Here is a 27820-nt window from a genome sequence, read left to right on the forward strand (position 1 = left end):
AATACCTTTTCAAGTGTGTCATGCAGTTCTGGGTACTACGCGGATGGTCCGTCACTGCTAAAATGCCAGGCGGATGGGTCCTGGAATGGCTCCGTTCCGCTTTGTGGTAAGCATTGAGTTCGTAAATATGATTTTAATGAAACAAATGAAATGCTTTCATTCCGAGAAAAAATATTTGTTAAGTCGCTGTGGAAGTTCTGCTTGATTATCAACGTTTCTATACCTTATTGACATATATGGAAAACAATTGTTTTACCCTCAGCAGCGGACTTCACATATTTTACCTGTGCTTGACTTTCAGTGTGCGATATACCAGACGCTCCAACTAATGGATGGGTAGAAGTTATTTTAGGCGGATATGTGGCCTCCTACAGTTGTGAAGCTGGCTTTACTATAGAGGGTAATACTACCAGACAATGTCAGACTGGTGGTCTGGGCTGGGACGGAGGCCAACCTTCATGTGGTAAATTCACAGCACTGTGAAATACTGGGTACGCTTGTGTTATTGCACTTACACACGCATTACTTTAACCATTTGAATAATCACACTAATGTTATCGTTCCTCTACAGAATGTGTCGGCATTTAATGTAATTTTCTAATTCCCATTTCTGTCCTGAAATAGTTCAATGTAGCGAAGTTGAAGCACCAAATGCGGGAGCGTTGGTTGTAGAAACAGACGGCATTTCTTCCTACGCGACCATAACGTGCCAGGGGGGATTCACGTTGAACGGCCTAGACGTAATCTCATGCGACGACAAAGGATCATGGGGGTCTGCAGTTCCCGAATGTGGTATGGAATCCTTTTGAATATATCTTCGTATTTTTCTTAAAATGTTTAATAAATTATATGCGGCAAAGTGCGTATAGTTCGACCGTCATGATTAAATTTTTATTTTCCAGTTTCATGTGTGGACATCTTGGCACCCTCGAGTGGTCATGTGTCTTTCTCTACGAATGGCAGCGTTACCATGGCTACCTTTTCTTGTCTATCCGGTTATTATCTCGTGGGAGAAGAAATAAACACTTGCTCAAAAAATGGAAGTTGGATATACCAAAGACCATCATGTGGTAAATAAAAATGTATAGAATGCTATATCGTACAGGTTTTGTTAGCAAGGGGAATGTATGGGTTTCGCAAAAAATATTAAGAATATTTCACATGTATGCGGGGCGAATGGAACAATCCAACCCGAGGTCACATGCGGAATCCGATAACGACGCACCGTATACATGTGAACAATACTTTTTCTTGTATACTGAAAATCTAAATTTTAGTGCAATTTTGACGGTGTAAGGGTTACTTTAGATATTCCACTCAATTGCGCGTGCAAGGTTGTTTATTAACGCAAACGTCATGACGCGCAGTAATCTGAAGTGAACGGCAAATGGTTCCCGATTGATATCGCCGCTTAGATGTTTTCATTAAACTTTGTACTGATATACTAGTATTTTTTGATGAACATTGTTCTGACTTTGTTGTTCAAAATTGTCCAATTCTTGATTTAGAATCATTATCCATTGAAATAGTATTCTGAAATGGCGCTTGGATGCATGTGGCTAGTCTTAACAATCCATAAAGGCATGTCTGTTATGCAAGAAAAAAAAGTAGTCATAGTTAACGAGTTTCGTCATTACAGTCTGTGAAACGCCTTCAAAACCCGTTGATGGTGCAGTGGATGCGGACGGATACACGGCGCATTATACATGTGAGCCGGGTTACACTCTGAACGGAGAACCTGTCCGTGTGTGTGCAAACGACGGGTCAGGATGGAATGGAACAAATCCCGTCTGTAGTACGTAGTGATGTTTATATATCTTTTTTTTCTCGGATTTTTGAAAGCTAAAAACTATCAAAGTGCTAATTGAGACATGATGTTTCTGTTCGACTTCAGATGCTTGTGACAGTTTACCTTCGCTAACGGGAGGCAGTTTGTCGATGGTAACAGATGGAACAAGTACATCAGCAATGTACACCTGCAATACTGGATATTCACTCAGCGGAACGACCACCCTGCAGTGCCGGTCTGATGGCTCGTGGGATATACAACCTCCCGAGTGCAGTGAGCATTAAACCGTTTATATCGGACTTGTGGATGTATTTGATGATTATTTAAGATTTGAATATTATGTTTTTGGTTCATTTATGCATGATCTGTCCGAAATATTACACCTTATTCGCACATTGTCATGAAAAGTAAATCTTGAATAATGAATAATCATTAGCATAATTTGCATACCAATATGTTAAATCTGGAAATGAAGGACGGTCACGTGTTTGGTTTAAACCAAGTGGAAGGAAAGCACACATGCGGAAAGATTATTTATTTAAGTAATTAATCCTTGTATAACCAAAATCTCTAAATTGATCCTGTCATCGCTTTTGTTCTAGCATTTATATGCTTTCAGCGTCTTGCGCTGCCATCGCACCAGTGGACCATGGCTCAATAGATCTTTCTTCAAACGGAAGTCACACTTGGGTGGAGTACTCGTGCAATCTTGGATTCTCTTTGAAAGGGTTTCAAATAAGTACCTGCCGTCCAAGCGGGGATTGGGACTTTGTAGCGCCGATCTGTGGTATATTTCGTTTTATATTGATCAATATATGAAAATTAAAGAACAACTTGTCCCTGGAGTATATAATGATGAGTTCGTATTTCCAGAAAACAATAAACATTTTGTTTCAATTTACAGTGCAGTGCGACGACCTACCAGATGTCAGTAGCGGATTTTACTTCATGTCTACGACCGGCATAGAAACGACAGTGAGTTATTCCTGCGCCTCCGAATATCATTTACAGGGAGACGCTTCTCGCACATGCGGATCCGACGGCACCTGGGATAGCAATGAGCCAACATGCGGTAAGAGTTCTTAAGATTTTATTTTTGTATAAATTTATTTTCTTTTTCTTAAATTTCATTATGCAAGTAATTGAGGATGTTATTAATTATTATTTTTCCAGTGTGCAATAGTATTGGAGCTCCAGCAAACGGTAGCTCAGTTGTGTCAGCGGACGATCGGCTCACAACGTTCACCTGTGACGTAGGTTTCACGTTGAAGGGCGACACCGTATTAGCCTGTGGAGAGGACTCTTCTGGCTGGAACGGAACAACGCCTTTTTGTGGTAGGGTTTCTTCAGTATTGTTTTCACCGATGTGGCATTTATTTTTAGTTTTGTGATTACTGATCAATATTGGAACAATATGATGTTATGCGCATATGAACTAGGTAAACCCCCTAGTAAAGTCGTGTTTCTGCGGACTCGTGTTTTACTGACCGTTCCAATGCGGTAATTCCACCATTTATTTTTAAAGCTGTTTTCTTTGCACGTGTGGTCTGTTTGCGGTGTTTGAACGTTTCTTTCCCTCGTTCATTATCGTTTATTTCGTGCTTTTAAAGCAGGGTTCCATTGATTTTACTACTAGGATTGTCCCTGTAGTTCCATTGAAGTTTTCAGCTTTCATGGTTTTCATACCGCTCTCCTGTTTTATTACATGATAAACACCCTCAAATCTTTGCATTCAATCTTTACATTCTAATTACGTAGAGGCATGCGCAGAGTTTCCAATGGTCAATGGCGGAAGCTACAATGTTTCCACTGACGGAAGCACCTCTAAATTAATTTTCCAATGTGATGTTGGTTCAACTCTTAGTGGAGACAGCGATATCCAGTGTGGAGAAGATGGAGTCTGGCAGATCGCCACAGCGCCAACATGCGGTAATAGTTTTAATGAGCATGTAGCTAATAGCATTTTTCATACAAGTTTATGTTATGTATTCCAAAATTTGCATATGTTTTTCCAATTTCATTTTTCCATAGTCTTCCAATGTTCAATTTGACAAACAAGACTGCTGGTTGATGAGGGTCAGAAATAATAGAAAAATAAAGAAATAAAATCAACATACTGAAACAAAACCTTATTTGAATGAACATAAACACGTTTTTGCCATATTTTGTAATCAATAAAAGATTGTAAGACCAATGCCCAACTCTTAGAGAAGCAATATCGGAACGTATATTATGTTGTTGTGTTTCAGTCGAATGTCCAGCACTGTCTCCAGCAGAAAATCAGAGTATTTCTATAACCACAGACGGAATAACCACTTTCGCATGGTTTACATGTGACTTGCATTACAGTCTTGTAGGACACCACGTCATCGGATGTACAGAAGAAGGGCAATGGAATGCTAGCAGTCCATCTTGCGGTGTGCTATTATGCTGTTTATATTTTACATATTTGCAGAATTCTAATCTGTTGCATGAACTTGTGTTTGTGTTACTATATATAACATACGTATAGATATTAAGATAAAATACTTCTTGCAATAAAGATTGCCTCAAAGTTATTTTATATGGATTTAAAAACAGTTTCAGCAATATTTCATATTTTTGTCCGACTTCCCGGAAAGATATTTATGTACACGTGCTATGTTTAATTGCGAGTAAATGGCCAATGAATTGTCTACTGTATGTTTCATTACGTAAATACCAACTAACATTAGGTTAAATAATGTTTTTGTTGGAACTTGCTCTAGCATACCGTTTTACCTTGTAATGTTTAGATCTGTGCCCAAGTCTGTTGGAACTAGACGCAGGTTTTGTTGCGTACAACTCCGACGGTGTGGTTACCCGTGCAACATTCAGCTGCGTTGATGGATATCACTTGAACACGAATGAAATTATTGAATGTGCCTCGGGAGTATGGCAAGACCAAGCACCTACTTGTGGTAGGATACTTTGTGAAGTCACGATTCGTTCAATAAAAGTCAACTATTTACCTCAAGTGTCATTTTTTGTAGTAACTTAAGATATTTATTTCACTATCACCTCAAGTGTCATTTTTTGTAGTAACTTAAGATATTCATTTCGCTATCTTTGTTTTGTTCTACATTATACACACCAATAATACTTCTATCATCAGTATGTGAAGCACAGTCAATACCAGAGCACGGCAATATGACACTATCGGAAGACCTGATGGTGGCAACATTTACTTGTGACTTGGGTTACATTCTCGTTGGAAGTTCCAATTCTGTTTGTCAGTCAGACGGCACTGGTTGGAATAATGTTCCGCCAAGTTGTAGTAAGTTCTTACCCTTTAAAACCTGTGCACTAAACGTTTCCTAAAAATGATATTTAAATGTCGTTATTTTTGCCGGTAAGATTTCGTTTCATGATTCATTTACGTATTAATTTGTTTATATACACTTAAGTGTTCATCATGTTATATCATCATGTTTTACATACATTAAAACGAATTTGCAGAGCTTTGTGCTGATATACCAGCTATAGAATCGGGTTCAGGACTTCTTTCAACTGACGGATTACAAACAACAGTTACATTTCAATGTGAAGCCGGTTCTTCTCTTAGTGGCGCTAATACAGCACAATGTGGGATAGACGGAACGTGGTCTATCGAAGCACCGAGTTGTGGTAAGTGAGGTTTGCTGTAGGTTTCTGATTTTATATTTGACTGATATAACCATAAAATAACTGTTTTTACTTGCGCAAAAGTTTTTAAGGAATGAATAAATAACTGTTTATCAAAATTTCATTTGTGTTTAAAATACCCACCGAACGTTAATGGTATACCGTCAATTTTTCTTATGGTATATACAATACAATACAATACAATACAATACGTTTATTTCGGCTTTATAGCAGTGAAAAATAACATATGAAAAGTGGTGAACAGAACTTAACAAAGGAATGCTATCTATAAATAAACATATGCATGAGGTGTTGTTACGTACATGTATATTATTCCAATATAACAGTACAAAAAGTCAGATGAAGGTATAATTTCGGGTTCAATATTTAACTTAATATATTAAGTTCCAAATTAGTAAATTGCAAAGACGTCATAGTGCGAGTGGGGAAAAGTTAATAATGTTGCCTTGGTAATAGTTCCAAGCCATGTTTATAGCTTTCATGTAAAACAGCAACAAATAACAGTTTTATATTTGTTTAACGAATCAGGTAGTAATTTAGTTTGAAGAACTATGTGATAATCGATGTATTGTTTTAGTAACATGTCCAACGCTAAATGCTCCCGATAGCGGCAGTTTTGTCTTGGTTACTGATGGTATGGTAACGAGGACAGAATATTCGTGTGTTGATGGTTACTACCTGGACGGGAACAGTTCACGTGAATGCCTGTTGTCAGGATCTTGGACGGGAGTTCAGCCCAAATGCCGTTAGTATTACATACATTGTTATCCTGTTGTTTGTTCTAAGAATGGCTCATCTCATCCATTACATAAAATATATTTGATGAACTTCAGTGGTAAGCGTCAATTTTAACATCGTAAGCTTTTCATACAGGCTGCATTTTACCGTCGAACCCAGTAAACGGTGCAGTCGAATATGGCAACAGCAGCGATAACCTTGACACTGCTGTGCATAGCTGTTCGGCAGGTTTCTCATTGTACGGAGATGGATTACGGTATTGCCAATCAGACGGATCAGGATGGAACGGAACTGCACCTACCTGCGGTATTGTAAAACACCAACTGACCGTAAAACATTAAGAAAACAGAAGTACATGTTTATAACAACCTACATTTCCTTAACATTCAGTTTTGACCCCATACATTTAGAAACAAGAGGTATGTTGAGGTTATTCTAAGAAAATTCAATCATTTTGATAATAAGCACCGTTAATATGCTAAGCAACCCATGTTGCATGAAAACGGAAGACAGCCAAGTTATGGTCGAACAAAAAAAATATTAAATTTCTGAGATATTAATGAAACTTTTCTCTCTCTGAGTGCAGGAATTGTACTGAATTTAAAGTATACCAAATTATAAGTGTGCATCGGTCAGATTTAAAGAAAACATCAATCTGAAAAAGTATTTAAAGTCTTAACTATAGAGAGGGCATCCTGAACCACACCCTGGTTCGTTCTTGACATTGTGTTATTACGTACCTACTGGCTCTTGCCATGCGCAACTAAACAGGGTTTTATGTCTGAGATTTCGACTACTGTGTTTGTCTCTCTAGCTCTAATTGTATTTAATATATTTCTTCAGTCACATGTTCAACCATTGCCACCGTGTCTGGCGGAAGCGTAAGCTTAAAAACTGACGGCGAAACCACCTCGGCTACTTTTACATGCGGGGAAGGGTACACGCTAACGGGTGAAGCAGACATCGTCTGCAGAAATGACGGATCTTGGGACTTTCAGGCCCCTGAATGCGGTAAGGAATTAAAATGGAACTAACATAAACATAAATGATTTAATCAAAATTACCATCGTCGCTGAGTACATACCTGTGTCCCTATAAATGTTGAACTACAATTACTTTTATCATAGGAAAATGCATCACCGACTTTTATCTATTTATGATATGGCTTGTTGTTAAGACCTTTGTTTTAACACCCTGTTCATATGAGGAAGACTCTTCCGAAATAAATGCACGAAGCTTCGCTAAAACCTAAAATAGGATTCGAAAAGAAAATGTATCTAGTTTAACACGTGATTACCATTTGCGCTTTGTTTTACAGCACCATGTTTCGCTCTGGCTCAACCTACTGGAGGTATTCTACAATATACGACAGACGGCGCAGCCACAAATGCCGGAATTACCTGTAACAACGGTTACACCCTTCTTGGAGCACAGAATCTTACCTGCCGTGCAGATGGTTCATGGAATTTTCAGCCGGGGACATGTGGTCAGTTAGTTATGATAATTGTCTCTACTGAAAACTTAATTGTTTTATTATTTTTTTATTTCAAAATGAAACCTTAAATGAATTTGTCATTTCAACAGTTAACATGAACGCTCTTAAAATAGCTTAATGTTTATTCTGCAACAATTCACAATTGCAGTGAAATGTCCTGACCTTGAGGACATTAGCAGTGGCGTTTTATCAATGTCAACGGACGGATCTGTTTCCGTAGCAGATTACGTTTGTGCATCTGGATACGATTTGGATGGACTCAGTGAAATAGTTTGCCTTACCGACGGTTCCTGGTCGGACCAACCCCCTGTTTGCAGTAAGTAAACTGACCAGTAGTTTTATATGATTCGTTTGCCATAAAACACTGCTGTACAATTTCAGACGTCATGCACATGTAGGAAATCTTTCACCATTGAACACATATAAGTCATGTTGAAAGAACTCAAATGCATGATTGCTAACCAATACATACACTTTATTATGCGCTCTTTGATTTTTTGGCATGTTATTGCTAAGGCGAAATTGCGCAATCTATTAATTTAAAAGTAATATAACGGGAAGGCATTTATATTTCCAATACAAAAACCCAAAAGTATGCTCCATCATTATCACTATAAACCAATACAAACATTCACAATGTCAGAAATCCAGTGCCACTTTTCCACGACAGTCCTCAACAAAGTTGTGCCACACGACCTTATGCTATTTACATATGACAACTCACTGCACCAGGTTCTGTATTTGTGAAAAATTCGTGCCTGTCAGTCACTATCACATTTTTTTTCTGATCGGTACTCAGTCATGCGTGATAACATGTCGACTTGTTCCTAACAAATACACTGCACAATCTTTCCACACTAGATGAGCTACCCATGTCTATCATTACAATATGTATGATTCACATATTCAGAAACTTGGACGTTGAGGGTCACCAGCTTACAAGAAATGCATTCCATATAACCATCGGGTTATACCCATTCAGCGAGCACATTTTCCTAACACCACTTAACCGACTTTAAATATAATTTCAGAATGTGAATCTCCGCCCCAAATATTACACGGCACTTATACAATCTCCAGCGACGGACAGACTGTCACCTACAGTTGTGAAAGTGGCAGCGCTTTGGTCGGCAACACCTCCCAGATGTGTGACACCGCGGGAGCAGGCTGGCTTGGCACTCAACCGGAGTGTTGTAAGTTTCGAGAACGTGTGAAAAAGTTATGTTTATCGAGCATTTATTTCAAGTAATTTTATCATTGGATAAAATGAAATTTACAATCCTTATTTTGCAGTCGTCTGTGATTCACTGACAAACCTTGCAAATGGTTTTATAAATCTCACTACGGAAGGTCGAACAACGTCGGTTGTATTTACATGTGAAGTTGGGAACACTTTAGCAGGAGCTTCTGTTGCTTCGTGTCAATCCGATGGCACATGGGATATACAGCAACCATCGTGTGGTAAGTATAATACACATGATTGTTTGGAATATATAATCTGAATATATGTGGTGTTATCTGTTCTCACCGAATGTATGCAATCTTGTCAGTAATCCTTTTAGGATCTCTAAAAACAGTAGCGTTCTTACGTTTAAGTTTTAAGACTATCTGCACATGCGCGCAGGGAGTCTTAAGACCGCAAACTCCCATGAACAAATTCTATTCATGTCGTTTTAACCATTTTTTTGTCTCAATGCTCTCTATGTTTAGCAGAATGACGACGATATCATAAAAATAGATTAGTTGTATTGCGCTCCGAGTATGAGTTCTTGCTTGTTCGACTATTTCCACGCTGTATTTCTGTATCCCGGCGTTTTATTTTTAGCAGGATATAACTATTTTTAAATCGTTAAATTTATCAGATTAATGGGTCAAAATAATGGAGGCTCTGGTAGGAAGGTATCATACTGATGACGTTGTGACTTTCCAAGGTTTGAGTTTCACTATTTGTATAAACGCGTCTTTCAGTATCCTGTTCTGGATTAAGTGTGATAGGCAACGGGACTATGACGATGAGTTCCAATGGCACTTTGACGCTAGCGAAACACACATGTGACCTTGGTTTTACACTGGTAGGGACAGACACACTTGTGTGCTCTGAATCTGGATCTTGGTCATCTAGTCAGCCGGTTTGTGGTGAGTTGTTCTTTGTTTTTAAAGGTAGCTACTAGTATATGCATGTCATTTGAAGTATTGAATGCAATTATTTGTTATTGAAAATGATATGGTTGCTTTGATTTTGAAAGACTATTTAGGACATTTACTTGTTTAAATGCAAGATTAATTTTGAGCACCAGAAAAAAATCATGACTGTTATTGCAATCTAGAAATAATAAATGATTGTGTGCACAATTGTTGGTGTTATTTGGAAAAGTTAGCCGTAAATCGTTTTGTTTTTATTTCTTTACAAAATGTATTATGTTGTAGTTGCATGTCAGCAGCCAACTATTTTGGAAAACGGTAACTTTGTGATAAGTACCGATGGGCAACAGACAACCGCAAACTATTCGTGTCAATCTGACTATACCCTCGTTGGAGACGACGTCCAGTATTGTGGAAATGATGGCTCATGGACGGTCAACATGCCTACTTGCGGTAGGTCATTATAGAGAAAATAATAATACAATTCGGTCATAACTAAGTTTGGATGTTTTGTTTTCTCCTTGCTTAACGTTCTTAAGAAGTAACGTCCACAGAGCATTGCGAATCGTGTATAGTTGACTTGACAAACAAAATCCAGGGAAGTTATAGAATCTACAAGAAAAGCATTTAATCAAACCACAACCTGTAACATAGTATAACATATTAACCGTTCCATGGCGATAATACCATAAAATTATTTATATATTTTCATGTGTGGTATGCCTGTGTTATTATGTACGTACAATTTGTGTCTCCGTATTTAATAATCATGTTGCATCGGTACAATGTTTGGCGTCAGGGCTTATCCCTTTGTATTTGCAATGGGGAACGCTTTATATTAAACGGAACAGGGTTACATTTTTATTTACAGTTTGTTCTACCTTTCACACGCCGACAAACGGAGACATTGAAATATCCGATGCCGGAACTACGGCAACGTACACATGTGGCGAAGGGTATACGCTAAGCGGAGTAGCGCTCCAACAATGTGGAAGTGTTGAGGATGTACTGGCCGGAAACTCATCTCCTTCTTGTGGTAATACTTTTTGATTTTTGATGATAATTCAAAATGAAGAAAATATTAATCCTGCATCATCCTAAGTACATTCTAAATACGGGATGTTTGAACTGTTTTGTTCCATTTAACGTGGTTGGTTTACCTGATTTTACCTTCGGGTAAGACTAATTCGGCGTGCATCAGTTTGCGTTATGAATATTTTTATGTACTTCATAATACTTTTCAAACGTAAAACTTGTAAATCAGCTTTTTAATACATCGGTAATGCCTACGTGAATTCTTATATTCAAGTAACTTGCTCAACGCTGGATTACGTTTCTGGGGGTAATGTGAATATTTCCACCGACGGCGTCACGACAACAGCAACGTTTACGTGCGAAGATGGGTATACGTTACAGGGAGACTCGGAGATCACCTGCCGGAGTGATGGATCATGGGACCTGCAGGCTCCAGAGTGCGGTAAGTATTGTGGTGTGGTATTGATATTATGGTCATTCGTGTGTTCTTCATTGTGTTTAACCTTCAAACATGACTTAGTTATATTCTGGCCCCGTTGTATCGTTTTATCGAATAACTTGTGTTAGATTACACAGAGTTAGCTTTAAAAAATAATGTTTGATTTTCTTTCTTGATTTCTAGTGTCATGCAGCTCTCTAACTCAGCCATCGGACGGTTCTCTAAGTTATTCCACGGATGGGACAGTTTCAACGGTTACTATTTTATGTGACGTTGGATCAACTTTGAATGGTGCACAGAATCTTACATGCCGCTCAGATGGGTCTTGGAATATTCTGCCTGGAACATGTGGTCAGCATTAAAACTTTTGTTCTATTTTCAGTTAAAGTTGTACATGGAAAAAATAACAATTTCAACCATTCATATGTCTAATGTTTATATAAGTACATGTAATGCGTTGAAATTACAATGTCCGTTTCGCTTGTATTTTGAAAATTCAAATCTCCGTATTTTAGTGAAATGCCCAAGCCTTCAAACCCCTGACAGTGGCACGCTTTCCATTATGACGAATGGTTATGTTACCATGGCAACCTATGCATGCAATTCTGAGTACTATCTTGATGGATCAAGTGACATAGTTTGCCAGACCGACGGAACATGGTCTGATCAACCACCTGTTTGCAGTGAGTAACCCGTCGCGTTGTATATGTCATTTGCCATAAAATACTTGCAATCCCAAGAAGTATATGTGACCTTAAATAATTCATTAATCAAGAATTGACATCATCTTTCTTTAATGATGAGACTCATGAACCTTTCTTGACATAATGTGTGTTTTAACGATCTTTTTTGACAGAATGTGAAGCTCCGCCCTCAATACAGAACGGATCCTACTCAATCTCCAGTGACGGACAGACTGTTACTTACAGTTGTGATGTTAGCAGCGCATTGGTCGGAAACGTGTCACGGATATGTGACTCCGAGGGAACAGGCTGGCTAGACACACAACCTGAGTGCGGTAGGTTTCCTGACGACGTGAGAACTATAGCTTTACAGAGTGATCTTGAGATGAAATAATTCAATTTTCATACCTATGTTCTAATTCACAATGGTTATTTTTACTGTATGTTTTACATGCTGTATAAACAAGGTGTTTTGTAATGAAAAATGTTATCTTTTAAATATGATAAACATTGCCCTTTATGTGTAAAGACCTTATTAAGCTTCATTTGGTAGGAACATTTTGTGGTTGAATGCAAATATTACGAAATAGTGCTTGAAAGTCTATTTAATTAGGGAATTTCCTTAATAAAGCAAGCCTCTATAATAATTGTTTCGAATAAGGGCATTGCTCAAACTTTTTGGATTTCTTAGTGAGGATATCTGACAATAAGTTATTTCTTTTTTTCAATTTTTGATTTGAAATGGAAAAAAAATCGCAATCGTAATTAACTTTTCGTCAATAAAATCAGAATTTCAAAATGTTTATGAAAACTTTTTAAGCTGCAAAATTCCCTCAAAATTTCATTGGTAAATATTTAACTAAAGAAGAAATGCAGAACAAAATATTGGTCCAACAGTATGTGAAACACAAAGAAACAATAACGACGTGTTTGTTTTGTAGTCGTCTGCGACTTGCTATCAAGCATAACCAATGGTGCTGTCAATCTCAATACGGACGGTGAAACTACGTCAGCTACCTTTACATGTGGTGTTGGTCATACTCTAGTTGGTGATGCTGTTGCCTCTTGTTCACCGGACGGCTCTTGGGATCTTCAACAACCAATATGTGGTACATATATTTGAGTCTCTGGAAGTAGTTACTGTTCCTTATGATCATTGCAAAGATGTTAATCTTGTGAGAACTATTTAACCGCTCGAATAGTTATTTTCTATGAAACCAAGTGTTGTTGCTTTTTAAATTTACTTTGTTTGTGTTTTAGTGTCCTGCCCTGAATTAAATACAATAGACAATGGGAGCCTATCCATGAGCTCCAATGGCACTGTGACAAAGGGAGAGCACAGATGTGATCTTGGTTTCACCCTAGTTGGAACAGCTATTCTTTCGTGTTCTGACTCTGGAGTGTGGTCATCCAGTCAACCGTTTTGTGGTGAGTAGTTTTACGAGTGCACACTATTTAAATGTAGTAAAATGGTAATATGATTGTTCACTAATTTATTAACTGGTGTGATCATTAATTTATTAACTGGTGTTTGACCAAGACTGAAACCATCTTTAGTGCTTGTTTTGAGACTGGGACATTATTTGATTGTAATATAATATGATTGAAGACGATATTGGGGTGTTATTTATGCTGTTATGTAGAATGCTTGCTGTATAACATGTGCTTTATAATTAAATCCTCTTTAGTTACATGCCTACCACCAGCTGTTGTTGAGAACGGTAACTTTACGATACGTTCAAACGGACTCGAAACAAGTGCGATATACTCTTGTGATGCCGACTATACACTCGTAGGAGACGAAGTTTTGTATTGTGCAAGTGACGGCTCTTGGGCAGGCAACATTCCTGTTTGCGGTAGGTCAACGTATATTGCTAATAGTGATATAATTCATTCCAGAGAAGGATGTCGTTACTTTTATAAGTACGTTAACGGTTAATATTTGTTTATTAATTAGCAATACTTTACCTGGCAATTGTTACCGGCCGGGAAATACTATGGAAACAAGTCAAATCGCTCCTTGAACTAGTTACACTTACTTATGCATACACACTCGTAAACACATACTCAAATAAATGGTTGACATCTATGTTTCAATCTAACATCTTCTGTCAGTGAAAGTCATGAACGATAGATTCTAAAATGAAAGATGTTACTTGTAAAACCGCGCTGGAAAATCCAAAATCTAAATTCATCGACGACTTATGCCAAATTAACCAAATGACACAACTCAGTTGAAGAAATGATGGCTTAACACATGCTTACATTTGCTACTAGTTAATACTCTATCTTTATACAATGATATATATTTTCTTTTATCTTCAATGGCAAATTACATCAATTAGGAAGTGACTGCTCAGTGTTACATGTGTTTTAGCACATGAACGTGAATCAAAGCATGGTTATACCATCTCAGACCATTGGTTACTTTTCATCTTTATAGGTTTTAAATCTGAATGGTTATTGATTATAAAAACATTCCAAACATGCTAGGTATACATGATTTACTGTTTCGTTTGCAGTTTCATCGCATCGTTTGAACGTCCATACCGGATGTGGTCACTTAATCAAATACATAGTGGTTACGTTCAACCGATTTTATTTTTCTTCTATAGAACGTTACATTTACTCACTTTTTTTTAAATGTTTAGTTCGTAACTTTTTTCATTATGGAGTTTTGGGTCATGAAACACTAGAACTCAGTGTGTCTAACCTTGACAAATGTTTTCCGACATTCCATAGAAATATTACCAAATGTCTTTCATTCTCACCGAATAGTAATACAGTTACATACTACTTAATTTGTAATGCCTTAAACAAGCTTGCATAATGTGATTTTCACGTTTTCGCAGTATGTTCGTCCTTTCAAATGCCGACAAATGGAGGCATTCAAATATCTGCTGACGGCACGACTGCAACGTACACCTGTGGTGATGGATATGCGCTCAATGGACAGACGATGCAACAGTGTGGCAGTGTCGAGGACTTATTGTCTGGAAGCCTACCTCCAACATGTGGTGAGAAAACATTGCTGTACTTGAATTATAGTTTTATTGTGTGTAAGTTTAAACTATTCGTAAACTTGTATGATATAACAGCGTAAAATACTAACGATTGCTCTCTAGGGTGGTTATTATAAATTGCATTGAGCTTTATTACAGTACCTTGCTCGACATTGGACTTCGTTTCCGGTGGATCAGTAAATATTTCTACTGACGGCGTAACAACGATGGCAAGTTTTACATGCGGTGAGGGATACACGCTACAGGGAGACTCAGATATTTCCTGTCGGAGCGATGGATCCTGGGATTTCCAAGCTCCCGGGTGTGGTAAGTAATTCAATACGATACTCAGATGAAAATGTATGGTAAACATGCTTTATTCAAAATTCGATTTCGTTGTGAACCTTTGATATTAATGGATGATGACGTATATAACGACATTGATGTGCTTATGTTATAATGTTTTTGTGTTATTGTCTAGTTTCGTGCAATCCTCTGACGCAGCCGGCGGGCGGAACGCTAAGTTACTCAACAGATGGTACGGTGACTGAGGTATCTGTGTTGTGTAACACTGGATACAGTTTGAATGGTGCAAGGAATCTTACATGTCGAGCAGATGGATCTTGGAATCTCAAACCTGGAGTGTGTGGTTAGTAGTTTTGATTTCTTGGTATCAATTTTTTAGTGAGTTAGTCCGTCATATCTCAAAGGGACGTTTCGATGTTATATTGAGCCATGGTGTGTGCTGTACATCTTTGTTGATGTCATACACTTCTGTTTTTTCATTAGTTTCTTGCCCAACCCTGACCGACCCATACAGTGGTACAGTTGATTTAGAAACGGATGGTACAACCACCAAGGCTACGTATATGTGTGCTGCTGGCTACTATTTGGATGGAACGGACAGCCTTACCTGCCAAACCAACGGATTTTGGTCAGACGTGGCTCCTATTTGCAGTGAGTTATGTTCTTTACTTGTAGTTAAATAGCAAATATATAACGTTCGTATTGTTTTTGCTAAACATACACTTTAAAAGTTATATATGGATGTAATGATATACATTTCAGAGTGTGAAGAACCACCCGTTTTAAACCTCGGAAGTTTTAACATATCTGTGGATGGGCTAATGGTGACTTACAGTTGTGAAGTGGGTAGCTCCATGTTCGGCGATACTTCACAGATGTGTGACACCGCAGGGGCAGGCTGGCTGGGAGAACAGCCGGAGTGTTGTATGAAATATGTTTCCTCATGATTCAATGATATTGTGATAAATGTGTGATTATATTTGCCATATGTTTCAGTCAACAAATACATTGATTTAAGGTTTGAAATATAAGACGTATTCTCCTTTTTGAAGTTATATGTGTTTGTAAGTAATAATGTCTTGTCAAAAGTATTTTTATAATTATTTTAGCTACATGCGATCCATTGGGCTCTGTTCAAAACGGAACATACCACTTTACCACTAATGGTGAGGCGACATTGGCGACTTTCACTTGCGATGTAGGAAACACTGTATCCGGAGTATCCGTCACCACCTGTCTCAGCGATGGCTCTTGGGATCTGCAAGTGCCAACCTGTGGTACGACAAAAATGTATTTGTATAGACATATATATGATATTATCTTATGTATTGTTATACATTCATATTATAATGCTTATCTATTATTTTGCCATTCTTTGTTTAAGTGTATTGTCCTGAAATTGCCGCCTTGGCAAATGGAAGTTATATCGTGAGTACGAACGGAACTGATACTATAGTTGACTATCGGTGCGATGTGGGCTTCACACTTGCCGGTGTTTCATTTTCGTCTTGCCAGTCAGATGGACAGTGGTCAAATCAATCGCCAGTTTGTGGTACTGTATAGCCTGCATTTCATTGCTCTGATGTATATTAAAACAAAACATAAACATATTTACTTCAAAGTCGTATCTGAGTTAGAAATAGTGCTTCTTTGTGTACATTTGTGTCAATTCATTTCTTACGTTTCGCACTAAACACGTGGAAAGTTATTATTATTATCAAGTTTCTTAAAACTTAATATTGAACTACAGTCCCGTGCTTAGAGCTGGCAAGTATCCACAACGCCGACAGGGTCATCACTACAAACGGAACAACTACGACTGTTAATTTTTCGTGTATGGATAAATATACTTTGGTTGGAGATGAAGATCTGATTTGCATGACTGATGGGTCATGGCAAGGAACAACCCCGACATGCGGTATAAACCATTGATATACATGTACATGTATATATATATTCGCTGAAAAGTTCCCATGTGATATCTAAAATGGTTTCGTTCATAGTACTACTTTTCTCTACTGTACTCATTACTTACTACGTTACATATTGTTTAGTGTGTTCATCATTCCAATCTCCCTTGAACGGCGATCTGAAGATCTCGGAGAACGGAACAGGCGCCATATATACCTGTGCAGAGGGATTCTCTCTCAGTGGAGAGGCACAACAAGTCTGTGAAACTGTTGATGCTCAGCTTGCCGGCAACGACCCACCGACTTGTGGTATGTCTTTTTCTACAAGTTATAAGAAAATACATCTAAAGTTGTTTTCCTTTCATTTTAACAGGTCTGAAACCCTGTTGATTCCGTGTTTTTTCTGGCTTTTATATGATTACACGCAAGATGAAAAAATGCTTTGAGTATTATTATTACTTGGAACATAAATTATTGTTATAGTGGGGTGTGCGACGCTCCAAGCAACCAACGCATTTACTAATGCCAGTACGGATGGGTTGACGACCGTCATGGAATTTACTTGTGATGTCGGTTACACTTTGGTCGGGTCATCTAGTACACAGTGCCGTAGCGATGGTTTATGGACAAATGACCCGCCTTCTTGTGGTAAGATCACTTCCTTTTTATGGCCCCTCTTCTTATGGTAAGTTCAAACTAGCTATATAAGGTTGATCTTCTCATCATCTGATTGTGGGTTAACTTCATTCTAATTATTTACTATGGCAGTCACATCTCATGTACATGACCAGAAAACATAAGGAAAAGGCAAGACATATTTTTAATTTAGCCTTATGAAGAAGGTCAGCCATTAATGAAATAGATTTTTTTTCACATGCAGTGTCATGCCCGGGCCTTTATGCAACAGAGGGAGTAGTGTTAGAGCAGATTTATAGAGGCGGTGTTACAATTGCCAGCTTTAGTTGTAACCTTGGGTACAGCATTCTTGGATCCTCCATTCTGACATGTCGTACGGATCAGACTTGGGATTTCCAGACACCCTCATGTGGTATTGAGTTTTTCATTTGCGTTCGAAGGAATATTTTAAACAGGGATTTCTAATACATTTCCAGTAATCCTTATTGCAATTGGACAATTTTCTCAAACACCTACTGCATGTGTCGAAATGTAAAATTTAAGTTTTATGTTTGCTGTAGCAAGATAAACCGTTTTTTGTAGTGCAATGTCCAAGCCTTGTTGATCCTGCAAGCGGCAGCGTCGACGTAAGCACTGACGGATTAACCATGGAAGCTGCATTTGTGTGTGCGTCTGGATATTATCTCGAGGGAGCTGATGTAATTTTGTGCAATACGTCTGGACTATGGAGTGAAGATAGTCCTGTTTGCAGTAAGTTAGGTTATTCCGCCTTGGTTCAAATTATTTTGAATACACAGTGTGTATCATATGTTTGTTTTACATTTTTATTTGTTTTATTATGCTTTCGAAACATCACCAAAGCTCACCATTTTTTTTCACAGAGTGCGTTATGCCAACTAGCATTTCAAACGGCGCTTACCAGGTAAGGGAAAACGGCAGTGTGCTCGAGTACTCGTGTATTGAGGGGTATACACTTTCTGGAATGACCGTCAGGACATGTAGTGATTCCGGGGATGGCTGGTCAGACTCTAGTCCTTCATGTAGTAAGAATCATTATTTATACTTTGAAAGTATTTTTTCTGTATTGTGTAGGTATCTTTTTTGTACAAATGCAATAGACGGTGTACATGAAATAAAAGTCTTAATCAAAGTGGTAATTTAAATAATACTCTTTTCTTTAAAACGTGTCTTCCAATCGGCATGTGCTTATGTGTCACTTGTGTACATCTGCATTTCAGTAAAATGTGGTGATCTGGCATCGCCAGACTCGGGTAATGTATTATTAAGCACGAATGGTACCGTCACACACGTGCAGTATTTCTGCGATGTCGGCTACTCAGCATCTGGCGTCAGCGAGTCCAGATGTCTTGAAGATGGAACGTGGGAGCTATCTGATCCTCCTACATGTGGTAATGCAGTGTTTAAAAACCCAGGATTTCATTATATATTCGCAATGAACAATTCCGATAAAATTGAAATTGTTATGTTCATGCATTTTTTTTCTAAAGACAACGCTCAAGAAGGTCTTCTCTTCTACTAGATGTTTCCTTTTAAATGTATATCTGTTCATATTACCAAACGACAGTCTGGTTGACTCACTTACTTTATTCTACTTTTTCAGTACCATGTGACCCACTAGAAGACATGGTGAACGGGAGCGTTTCTTATACCACCAATGGTACTGAAACAGCTCTCACTATCGAATGTGAGTTGGGGCATACTCTGAGTGATAATGCCATAGTTTCCTGTCAGCCAGACGGCACATGGACAACCGGACTTCCTCAGTGTGGTCAGTATTTTATATTTCCTGTCTTTTTATGTCAGAGAAAGTATCAAAGACATTCGAATTTATGAAACTTTGGAAACCACCCACAACCTAATTTGAAAATAGTATTGTAAGCAATCAAAAAAAATTATATATGCTTTCCAGTCAACTGTAACGATATTTATTTCTTACTTTGTCAGTGTATTGTTCCTCGCTTAACGACCCCAAGAACGGCTTTTCGGATTCGTTTAATGAAGACAACCAGGCGAAAGTATCATTCAGTTGTGACAGCGGTTACACCCTGATTGGACAGTCGACAATTACCTGTCGTCCGGACGGAACGTGGTCGGATGATGCACCCTCTTGTGGTAATGTGTTTAAATAGTTTTAAAAATCATTATTTTAAAACGCATCAATAATAAACCCTGAAGTTTTATGTAGATATGAATATGTTGACAAATCTTCAATACTGAGCCAAAGAAACGGTATCATTCGTCAGCCCTTACATTGATACATGTCTTTTTGACAGAATGTGAGGTGTTCAGGTCACCACAGAACGGGAACTTGACAATTTCCACGGACGGCACTAAGGCTAGTTACACTTGTGGGGAAGGCTTCACACTGACGGGAGACACTACAATAGATTGCATTACAGCAATAACAACCCCAGACTATACACCTCCATCTTGCAGTATGTAAACTATGGATTTAAATATTTCTCGAGATAATAAATGGCATGATTGTATCATAATATAAACAGTTTGCCAAATAAATCAATATTATATTGTGTTTAATATAAACTGCATGTTCAATTTTGTTTATATTTGCGGTAGCCTATCAACATAGTTTAGAGGAATATATCATGTCTTCATGTGTTTCATACAAAGCTGTATTTTGCCAGCTCTGTGCGATCCGCTATCAACTACCGCAGCAATTGCAGTTGGCCTCCGACGAAACTGTGACTTCGGCGACATTTTCATGTGAGGTTGGGGCTACGTTAGTTGGTGCAAGTATCGCCACTTGTCGAAGTGATGGAACATGGAACACGTCTCCTCCAACATGCGGTAACTGAAATAATAATATTTCGAAGTTGTGTTACAAATGTTCACAGTGTTATTATTGTTTCAACTTTAGATTGTAGATGTAGTTGTTTTTAAATTAGTGCTATGCTTTCCTCTAGTTCCAAATGAATAATCAACATACTAACTATTTGCTTCTATATTAATTGGGTAAGAAACACTTTGTTCTGAATATCAGTTTGATTTATTTGATTAGTTTACTTTTTTATTTAAATAGTTACGTGTGCGACATTAGGCACCGTATCTGGGGGCACAGTGGAGCTACAGGCGTCCGGGACGACAACAACAGCGGTTTTCACTTGCGAGACGACACATGCCCTATACGGAGCGGCTAATCTCACATGCCGAGACGATGGATCGTGGGACTTTCAGCAACCAATATGTGGTATATATTATTGAAAAGAAAAAGGATGTTTTGCAAAGTGTTTTGGAAAGCGGAAAGAAAAAAATCTGTGTAATCTATATACTGTAATATATACACTTACTTTTTATGTGGTTTGCATCTAACAGTCAAATTACCATCCGCTCTTGTTGTCTTGTTACAGTTTCCTGTCCTGCCTTGGATACACCAACAAGTGGCTTTGTCAACGTTACAACGGATGGATCTAACCCTGTTGCAATGTTCACATGTGCCAGCGGTTACTTCATTGACGGCAGATCCAGCCTCGCATGCCAGGCAGAAGACGGTCTGAGTGCACTCTGGGACTTCCATCAACCTCTGTGCAGTATGAACATTTACATACATATCAAATAGGGTTATTAGTACTGTGTTGTTGTTTTCGACTCTGAGTGTTTTTTTGCAGATTTGGATTTCACGAACCGAAGGAAATCAAAATCAGCAAAAATCCACCAGAGTCGAATACGACATGCCGGATCAAAACGCAGCACAAATAACCCTTTTATTATATACATTGCTGGTTAGAGCACTTAAAAGCCACATGTTTTCATAATAAATGTCATTTTAAAGACGAACTAATTTGTTTGATGACACCATTTTAACATCGCGCAACGATACTTGTTATGACATGACGTCACAAGAGTGGAATACGGCCGTATTGCACTGGAGTGGAATACGGACTACCGTATTTTGCGATATGTGTGACCTAAAGGCGACGGTTAGGATTTATGTAGTTATTTAATCCAAAAAGGGTTCCCGTTGACTTCTGTTCATTTTGGAAACAAGATGATACATCAGTGTCAAAATGATCACATGCAGGTTTAAACTTCAAATGTAAAGGAATCTGCGAATTTGGCGTGAGAGGGTGCGCACTTTGGAAGCGCGGCTAAGAAAGTGTGCCCCCTTCCAAAAGAATACCCGTCGCACCTCCGCATCCAAATCCGCTGATGTTTGGCGCACAGAAGCTGTTACCTTTACCAATGCATCCTTTATAAAGTGCACTTTGTCAAACCTCCTAAATGTGAAAATTAAAACATAATGCTGATGAATTTATAATTTCAGAATGTAACCCATCCGGTCAGATATCCAATGGGTCGGCGGTATTGTCGGCAGACGGCATGTCGGTGACATACACTTGTGACACTGGCTTCACGCTCAATGGCGCTGGAATTAGGTCTTGCAACACCGACGGGACAGGCTGGACTGGCACAGAACCAAGCTGTGGTGGGTAATTGAATGTGCTTGTTCAACCAATAAACATTAGACAAGATATAGTTTCCTAAATTATTCCAAAACTCCTTAGGATCAGCTATTTTAGAAGCTTTGCATACATTTGAATTAAGACGACATTTTTTGCAATGTGATTTATTATTAAAAAGGATGGATATGTATGAATGGATGTAATTAAACTGTAATAAACACCTCAAAATTCGGAAATTAGAAAAACTTTATTCGAGTAGTGCATGAGACAGTATTGTAACAGTCTAGTATGAAAATCTGCAGTTTCTTGCCCTGAACTGACCACTCTTTCGAACGGGGATATAACCCTGGTTACGAACGGCTCAGTGACGTCCGTTGAAGTGGCATGTGATGTCGGTACATCTGCCCGTGGAGAAGACATGCTTGTGTGTAATCCGGATGGTACATGGAATGCAAGTCTGCCTGACTGCGGTAAGTGGCTCTGTTTGATCAAGCATATTGGAAATGTTGTTTTTTTGTACTCTCCAAAAAAGAGAATTTAGTCTGAATTCACTATGTGAACTTAGTACGAATGTTTAGTCGACGTTACATCAAAGTACTTTTTAATAGAATTGAAGAAGTATATCAAATTAAACAAATACTATTACGTATAAATAACACATTCCAGTGGAATGCCCTGCTCTCACACTGGACAGTCATGGAAGCGTTAATGTAACCAGCACTGGTACCATTAGCGAAGGCGCGTTTTCGTGTGACGTCAATTACACGATGGCTGGTACCGAGCGTCTGACATGTCGGGAGGACGGAACATGGTCAGCTACGGAGCCAACGTGTGTTGCATGTTCTGCCATTGATACGATCCTGAACGGTCATATTACAATTACCACAAATGGGAGTTTAACTTCAGCTGCGTTTTCATGTGAGGACGGATATAGTTTGGCTGGCTCGGAAATATTGGAATGTAACTCCTCCGGAATATGGGACAAATCCATACCTAAGTGTGGTAATACTTTTTGCTTCTTTCTAATATTATCAATGAATTAATGCATAAAGATGTACTTCGACCTTTCTTAACTTTAAAAGAACCACATTGACAGTTGTGAGCTTCAGGCTATCCTTTTTTGAATTCTTATTAATTATCATAATAATGGTACTACTACTACTACTACTACTACTAGTACTACTACTACTACTACTACTACTACTACTACTACTACTACTACTACTACTACTACTACTTATTATTATTATTATTATTATTATTATTATTATTATTATTATAATAAAGGGTTTATAGAAATAAGAAGCAATAATTGCTAGCTGTTTACTTTTCCAGAGTGTGACCGGTTTGTGTCCCCCACCAATGGCAACATGACGGTGTCAGCTGACGGATCCCAAGTATCATACACCTGCGATGTCGGTTTTTCCCTCCAGGGTGTTCCTTCTCAAGAATGTATTCTTGCAACATCTGGATCCTCCGTCCAGCAGCAGCCTTCTTGTGGTAATACTGTCACTTAACGACGTGTAATATAGATTTAATTAAGGTAAAATGTTGATTTGGTTTGTAGACTTCATTTCGTCCGTGAAAACGTTTACACGTACACGTTTAATCATTTTTGGTTTCATAATACTATGTTTATTGCTTCAGTAATATGTGGAACATTGTTTTCAACGGCTGGTCTTGAGGTTATACAGTTTACGGACGGTGAACGAACGTACGCCGAGTTTAAATGCGATCCTGGTTACACAATGAGCGGGAAGACAATCATTAGCTGTCGCTCCGACGGCACATGGAATGCCAGTCAGCCTACATGTGGTAGGCTTAGTTTTTTCTATTTTTTGTTTTTACAGAGAAATTTTAAGCTAAGGACTGTAAAATACTGATAATAGTAACGTTTAATAGTTAATGATAAATATATATTCGTTAGAACACTAATCTGATTTTCAAGCGTTCGTTTAACGCTGCAATTCCGTACCGAGTGGTGCAATTATCAGTTTGCATTCAGTTATATGTATACAAACACCTTTGCAGAGGTTTGTGAAACATTGACGCCCCCGTCTGTCGGTGATGTATCGATAATGACAGACGGTGAGATGACCTCTGCCAATGTGACCTGTCCGGCAGGGTTTGTGTTGGACAGCAGTGGAACCCTTAACTGCAGAGCTGACGGAACCTGGAACTTCGACGTACCTGATTGTGGTAGGCTGTTTAACATTTTTTTGTATAATAATGATATCATTAATGTGTTGTATTCGCCCGTATATGACACGTTTATATTGCTGATTTTGTTACATTTGTCATTGTGCGAAAATGAAATATTAGATTTGTATCAGGAAATTGTTAAGTTAACACAAACTCACTTCTTATCGTTTTTTTTTTTTAATTTTATGTTTTACAGTTTGTGAACCTCCGCCGTCTCTGCAAAATGGGGAAACAATCATCTCTGCAGATGGGCTTACGGCTAGGTATTCCTGTCAGTCAGGCTACAGTCTCTCAGGTCCAACCACGAGAGTCTGCCAAAGTGACGGTACTGCTTGGACTGACGATGATCCCTTTTGTGGTACTTATTGAACAATTTCTTATAAGTTAGGCACTGTTCATTGAATTGTTTAACTGTATGTCTCATTTTTACAAGCGGTACAGACAGCAGTTAAGTATACGATACATATTTAAATAGGCTCTTGTCAGGTCTTGAGTAAAACTTATTTAATTCGCCATAGTAAAAAAGTTTAACTCAATGCAAACAGACTCAGCAATTGTTTTTTCAACATTATCCTTACAGTTCAATGTGAGGAACTGCACCTTGGGAGTAACATGAACGTGACCTTAGTGACAAGTGGTGTGATCAGTCAAGCCGTTGTATTATGTGACCCGTGGTTTACCCTCGCCGACAGCCAAAACGTCACCTGTAGCTCTAACGGATCATGGAATATCCACCTTCCGACATGCGGTAACGGATAAAGCTAACCAATTTCTTCTTGTTGCTGTTCACATTTTTTTTGTAATACGAGCGCTTTAAGCTTTACTGTAACCCAAATCAATGTTGTCGGAATCAACACTTAATCTCAATATAAAGCGTGCTTGTGATATATTCGACGTGGATCATGACCATGGTATGTCAGTTTGTTCAAAATTGAGTGTTCTAGTCCTGTTTTCCAGTACGCTGTGAGCAGCTGCAGGTTGGAACAGGCCTGTCGTACAAGGTAACGACAAGCGGCTCCCTCTCTGTAGCAGAATACACATGTGCCAGCGGGTACACGCTAGAAGGAGCAACGAGCAGCACCTGCCTCCGTAATGGCTCCTGGGACAGCGTGCCGCCATCATGTGGTAAAATTATATAGTGTTTTTTTCCTTTGTGGACAACTTTTGTTTTCTTTTCGTTGGGAGAAAAAAAACACAACTTACGCCTTTACTCGTGTTGTAATCAATTATCTATTCGTGTTATTAAACAGCTAAACAATGATTTTGTTATAAGCGATTGGTACCTTTTTAGTTTGAAAACTAGTTTTGCTCGTCATCCTAAAACATGGGATACATTTGACAAAAAATGAAATTCTGAAACAGAATACACACTATTTGATGAACATTGTGAATTCGATGTTTTAAATAGTTTTCAACTTATTCTTACAATCCAACAAATGCTAGCCCTGGCTGTGTCCACAGTGGGTCCATGCGAGGCGACGACGACCGAATGCAACAGCGGAGCCGCCATCGGTCTAGGAGTAATGTTTGGCCTGGCGCTCATTGCCGCGGTAATCCTAGGATACTTTGCCTGGAGGTACTGGCGACTGTGGAAGGGCGTCGGGGGAGGCAAGTCTGTCATGTACTCGAAAGGTAAATCGCTGTGTTTAATACTCAATAGTTCATGACTGCAGTCGAAAGCCGTTGTGTCTAACTCTGTTATGTCGGACTTTTTTCCCGGTCCCGAATTTATTCCTTCTGTTTTTATAAAAAAAACACATTTCCGCTTATGTCGATAATGTATATAGAAAACTCGCTATGTCGCAGTCATATTTCAATCACTGCGATCGAATTTCACTTACTGTATCTTACGAATATTATAATATCTTATTATTGAATCGTTTAAACTATGTTCTTTACACAACAGAACATTGTATAACAAAAATAAGGCGTACATATGGTACATATGGTAAATTTGCTGAGTAAATTGTTTTGACTTTATAGCGTTCTGTTGGAATCATAACAAACCTACATGTACACACGTTATTTCAGCTACCCAGCCTCAAATAACCACCTCACCTGACGGAAACTGGATATTCAGCGATATTGACAAAGGAACGATATCGCCGTCCAAAGCTCCAGTCAGTCATGAACGCCATGTAACCGACATGGGTCGAGCTGAGTCCTCGCTTGCTCCGCTCTCTGAACAGAGAGAAATAACAATGAGCAGTATTATGACGCCATCGCCGGGTCCCCTAAGCACACGCAATATTGAGTTCCAGCGCCCTCCAGCTGGCGTTTTTGACCGCCGCTCACCGTCAGGATTTTCCGCTGTCAGATCGAGGGAGTCAACATTTGATTCCTTTTCGGCACTACCGCAACAGGTTTTAACACACAGGGACAATTCATCCCTTCAAAAAAGAAAAACCGCTGTGGAGGTGCCTAAGATTAAGATAGACGCCGCCAGCGTGAAGAAAAAAGACCGGGAAATAATGGCACGGCAGTCGCCACTAGGGAGCGAGGGTGGCCGTTTGTCGCCTTTCGTTCCTATCCAGGAAGCCACGTACAGGGACGGAAGCCCACTACCGGAACAGATTCTTACACCTCGAGACGAGGAGACATTAAAGGCAGAATCGAGGCGTAAGCATACAGACCCAACTAAACAACCAGTCGCTCAAGTTCGGCGTCCCCGGAAGAAAATGAGTGATCTGATCGACAAGGACGCAAGTCTCCGACATGTTTACCGGTCACCTTCGCAAAGTCACCACACAATCACACAGCTAGACCATGACATACCCGAAATGGACGTTTAATCCAATCTAACTATAGTGTATGCTGTGAGATGCGGACGTTATATATTTCCACCGTGAGACCTCTCCATTATAGGGTTTTTGTTTCGTAGTGTAAACGTTGTTATTATGTTATTAAAGATGTGCATAATATATAAAATTATATTGATTTTTTAAGCTAGATTCGTTTCCGTTGTAAGGTAGTTATTTATATGTATATGTTACGATAAATAAATTTATATGTTAGCGAACTATTTGTTGTTTAATAAAGAAAGCACATGAATGAAAGCATTTATTTCAAAATGATAACAATGAATATCACAGATATATCATATATAAGAGCAAACGCGAATATAACCTCTCTCTCTTTCTCACACATACACACGCGCACACGCACGCGCGCATTCACACACACACACGCTCTCTCTCTCTCTCTCTCTTTCTCTCTCTCTCTCTCTCTCTCTCTCTCTCTCTCTCAAAAATTAGAATTATAATGAATAGCAGTCATTATCAAAGACATACCGTCCAAGTTAAATTTCTAACGGATCATATAAAAACAAATGAACAGTA

General features: G+C 38.7%; 2 protein-coding genes and 1 long non-coding RNA gene across 3 annotated transcripts; all 3 read left to right on the forward strand.

Annotated features, from left to right (window-relative positions):
- The first annotated feature begins 19 nt into the window (after positions 1 to 19).
- LOC128225678 (sushi, von Willebrand factor type A, EGF and pentraxin domain-containing protein 1-like) lies at positions 20 to 18406 on the forward strand. Its single transcript, XM_052935587.1, has 40 exons — positions 20 to 106; positions 302 to 463; positions 625 to 792; positions 903 to 1070; positions 1640 to 1795; positions 1895 to 2062; positions 2409 to 2576; positions 2694 to 2861; positions 2963 to 3124; positions 3548 to 3718; positions 4039 to 4206; positions 4564 to 4728; positions 4923 to 5084; positions 5267 to 5434; positions 6030 to 6197; positions 6326 to 6496; positions 7034 to 7201; positions 7509 to 7676; positions 7834 to 8001; positions 8717 to 8878; positions 8979 to 9146; positions 9654 to 9821; positions 10113 to 10280; positions 10699 to 10863; positions 11137 to 11304; positions 11485 to 11652; positions 11817 to 11984; positions 12158 to 12319; positions 12926 to 13093; positions 13245 to 13412; positions 13673 to 13840; positions 14837 to 15001; positions 15146 to 15313; positions 15468 to 15635; positions 15776 to 15943; positions 16055 to 16216; positions 16402 to 16569; positions 17347 to 17511; positions 17686 to 17850; positions 18399 to 18406. Exons 4-40 carry the CDS (start codon positions 971 to 973, stop codon positions 18404 to 18406), a joined length of 5937 nt encoding a protein of 1978 aa, XP_052791547.1. The 5' UTR covers positions 20 to 106; positions 302 to 463; positions 625 to 792; positions 903 to 970.
- LOC128227552 (uncharacterized) lies at positions 9036 to 10266 on the forward strand. Its single transcript, XR_008259830.1, has 3 exons — positions 9036 to 9146; positions 9654 to 9821; positions 10113 to 10266. It is a non-coding gene; the product is annotated as an uncharacterized LOC128227552 (long non-coding RNA).
- A 79-nt stretch (positions 18407 to 18485) lies between the features above and the next one.
- On the forward strand, positions 18486 to 27496 carry LOC128225679 (sushi, von Willebrand factor type A, EGF and pentraxin domain-containing protein 1-like). Its single transcript, XM_052935588.1, has 17 exons — positions 18486 to 18588; positions 19077 to 19247; positions 19460 to 19627; positions 20133 to 20294; positions 20900 to 21067; positions 21228 to 21407; positions 22142 to 22303; positions 22583 to 22750; positions 22947 to 23282; positions 23616 to 23780; positions 23928 to 24095; positions 24312 to 24479; positions 24679 to 24840; positions 25063 to 25230; positions 25440 to 25607; positions 25926 to 26114; positions 26514 to 27496. Exons 1-17 carry the CDS (start codon positions 18486 to 18488, stop codon positions 27272 to 27274), a joined length of 3567 nt encoding a protein of 1188 aa, XP_052791548.1. The 3' UTR covers positions 27275 to 27496.
- The last annotated feature ends 324 nt before the right edge of the window (positions 27497 to 27820 follow it).

Source organism: Mya arenaria, chromosome 3, assembly GCF_026914265.1.
Source record: "Mya arenaria isolate MELC-2E11 chromosome 3, ASM2691426v1".
Classification (NCBI taxonomy): domain Eukaryota; kingdom Metazoa; phylum Mollusca; class Bivalvia; order Myida; family Myidae; genus Mya; species Mya arenaria.

Bases quoted from the DNA above. Each gene is read 5' to 3' on its own strand.
- LOC128225678 (XM_052935587.1), top strand. From the start codon at position 971: ATGGCTACCTTTTCTTGTCTATCCGGTTATTATCTCGTGGGAGAAGAA. The intron at 6,198-6,325 runs GTTAGTATTACA...CTTTTCATACAG, and splicing joins GGGAGTTCAGCCCAAATGCC to GCTGCATTTTACCGTCGAAC. The intron at 13,841-14,836 runs GTAGGTCAACGT...ACGTTTTCGCAG, and splicing joins AGGCAACATTCCTGTTTGCG to TATGTTCGTCCTTTCAAATG.
- LOC128225679 (XM_052935588.1), top strand. From the start codon at position 18,486: ATGGAAGCTGCATTTGTGTGTGCGTCTGGATATTATCTCGAGGGAGCT. The intron at 22,304-22,582 runs GTGGGTAATTGA...GAAAATCTGCAG, and splicing joins TGGCACAGAACCAAGCTGTG to TTTCTTGCCCTGAACTGACC. The intron at 25,231-25,439 runs GTAACGGATAAA...CCTGTTTTCCAG, and splicing joins TATCCACCTTCCGACATGCG to TACGCTGTGAGCAGCTGCAG.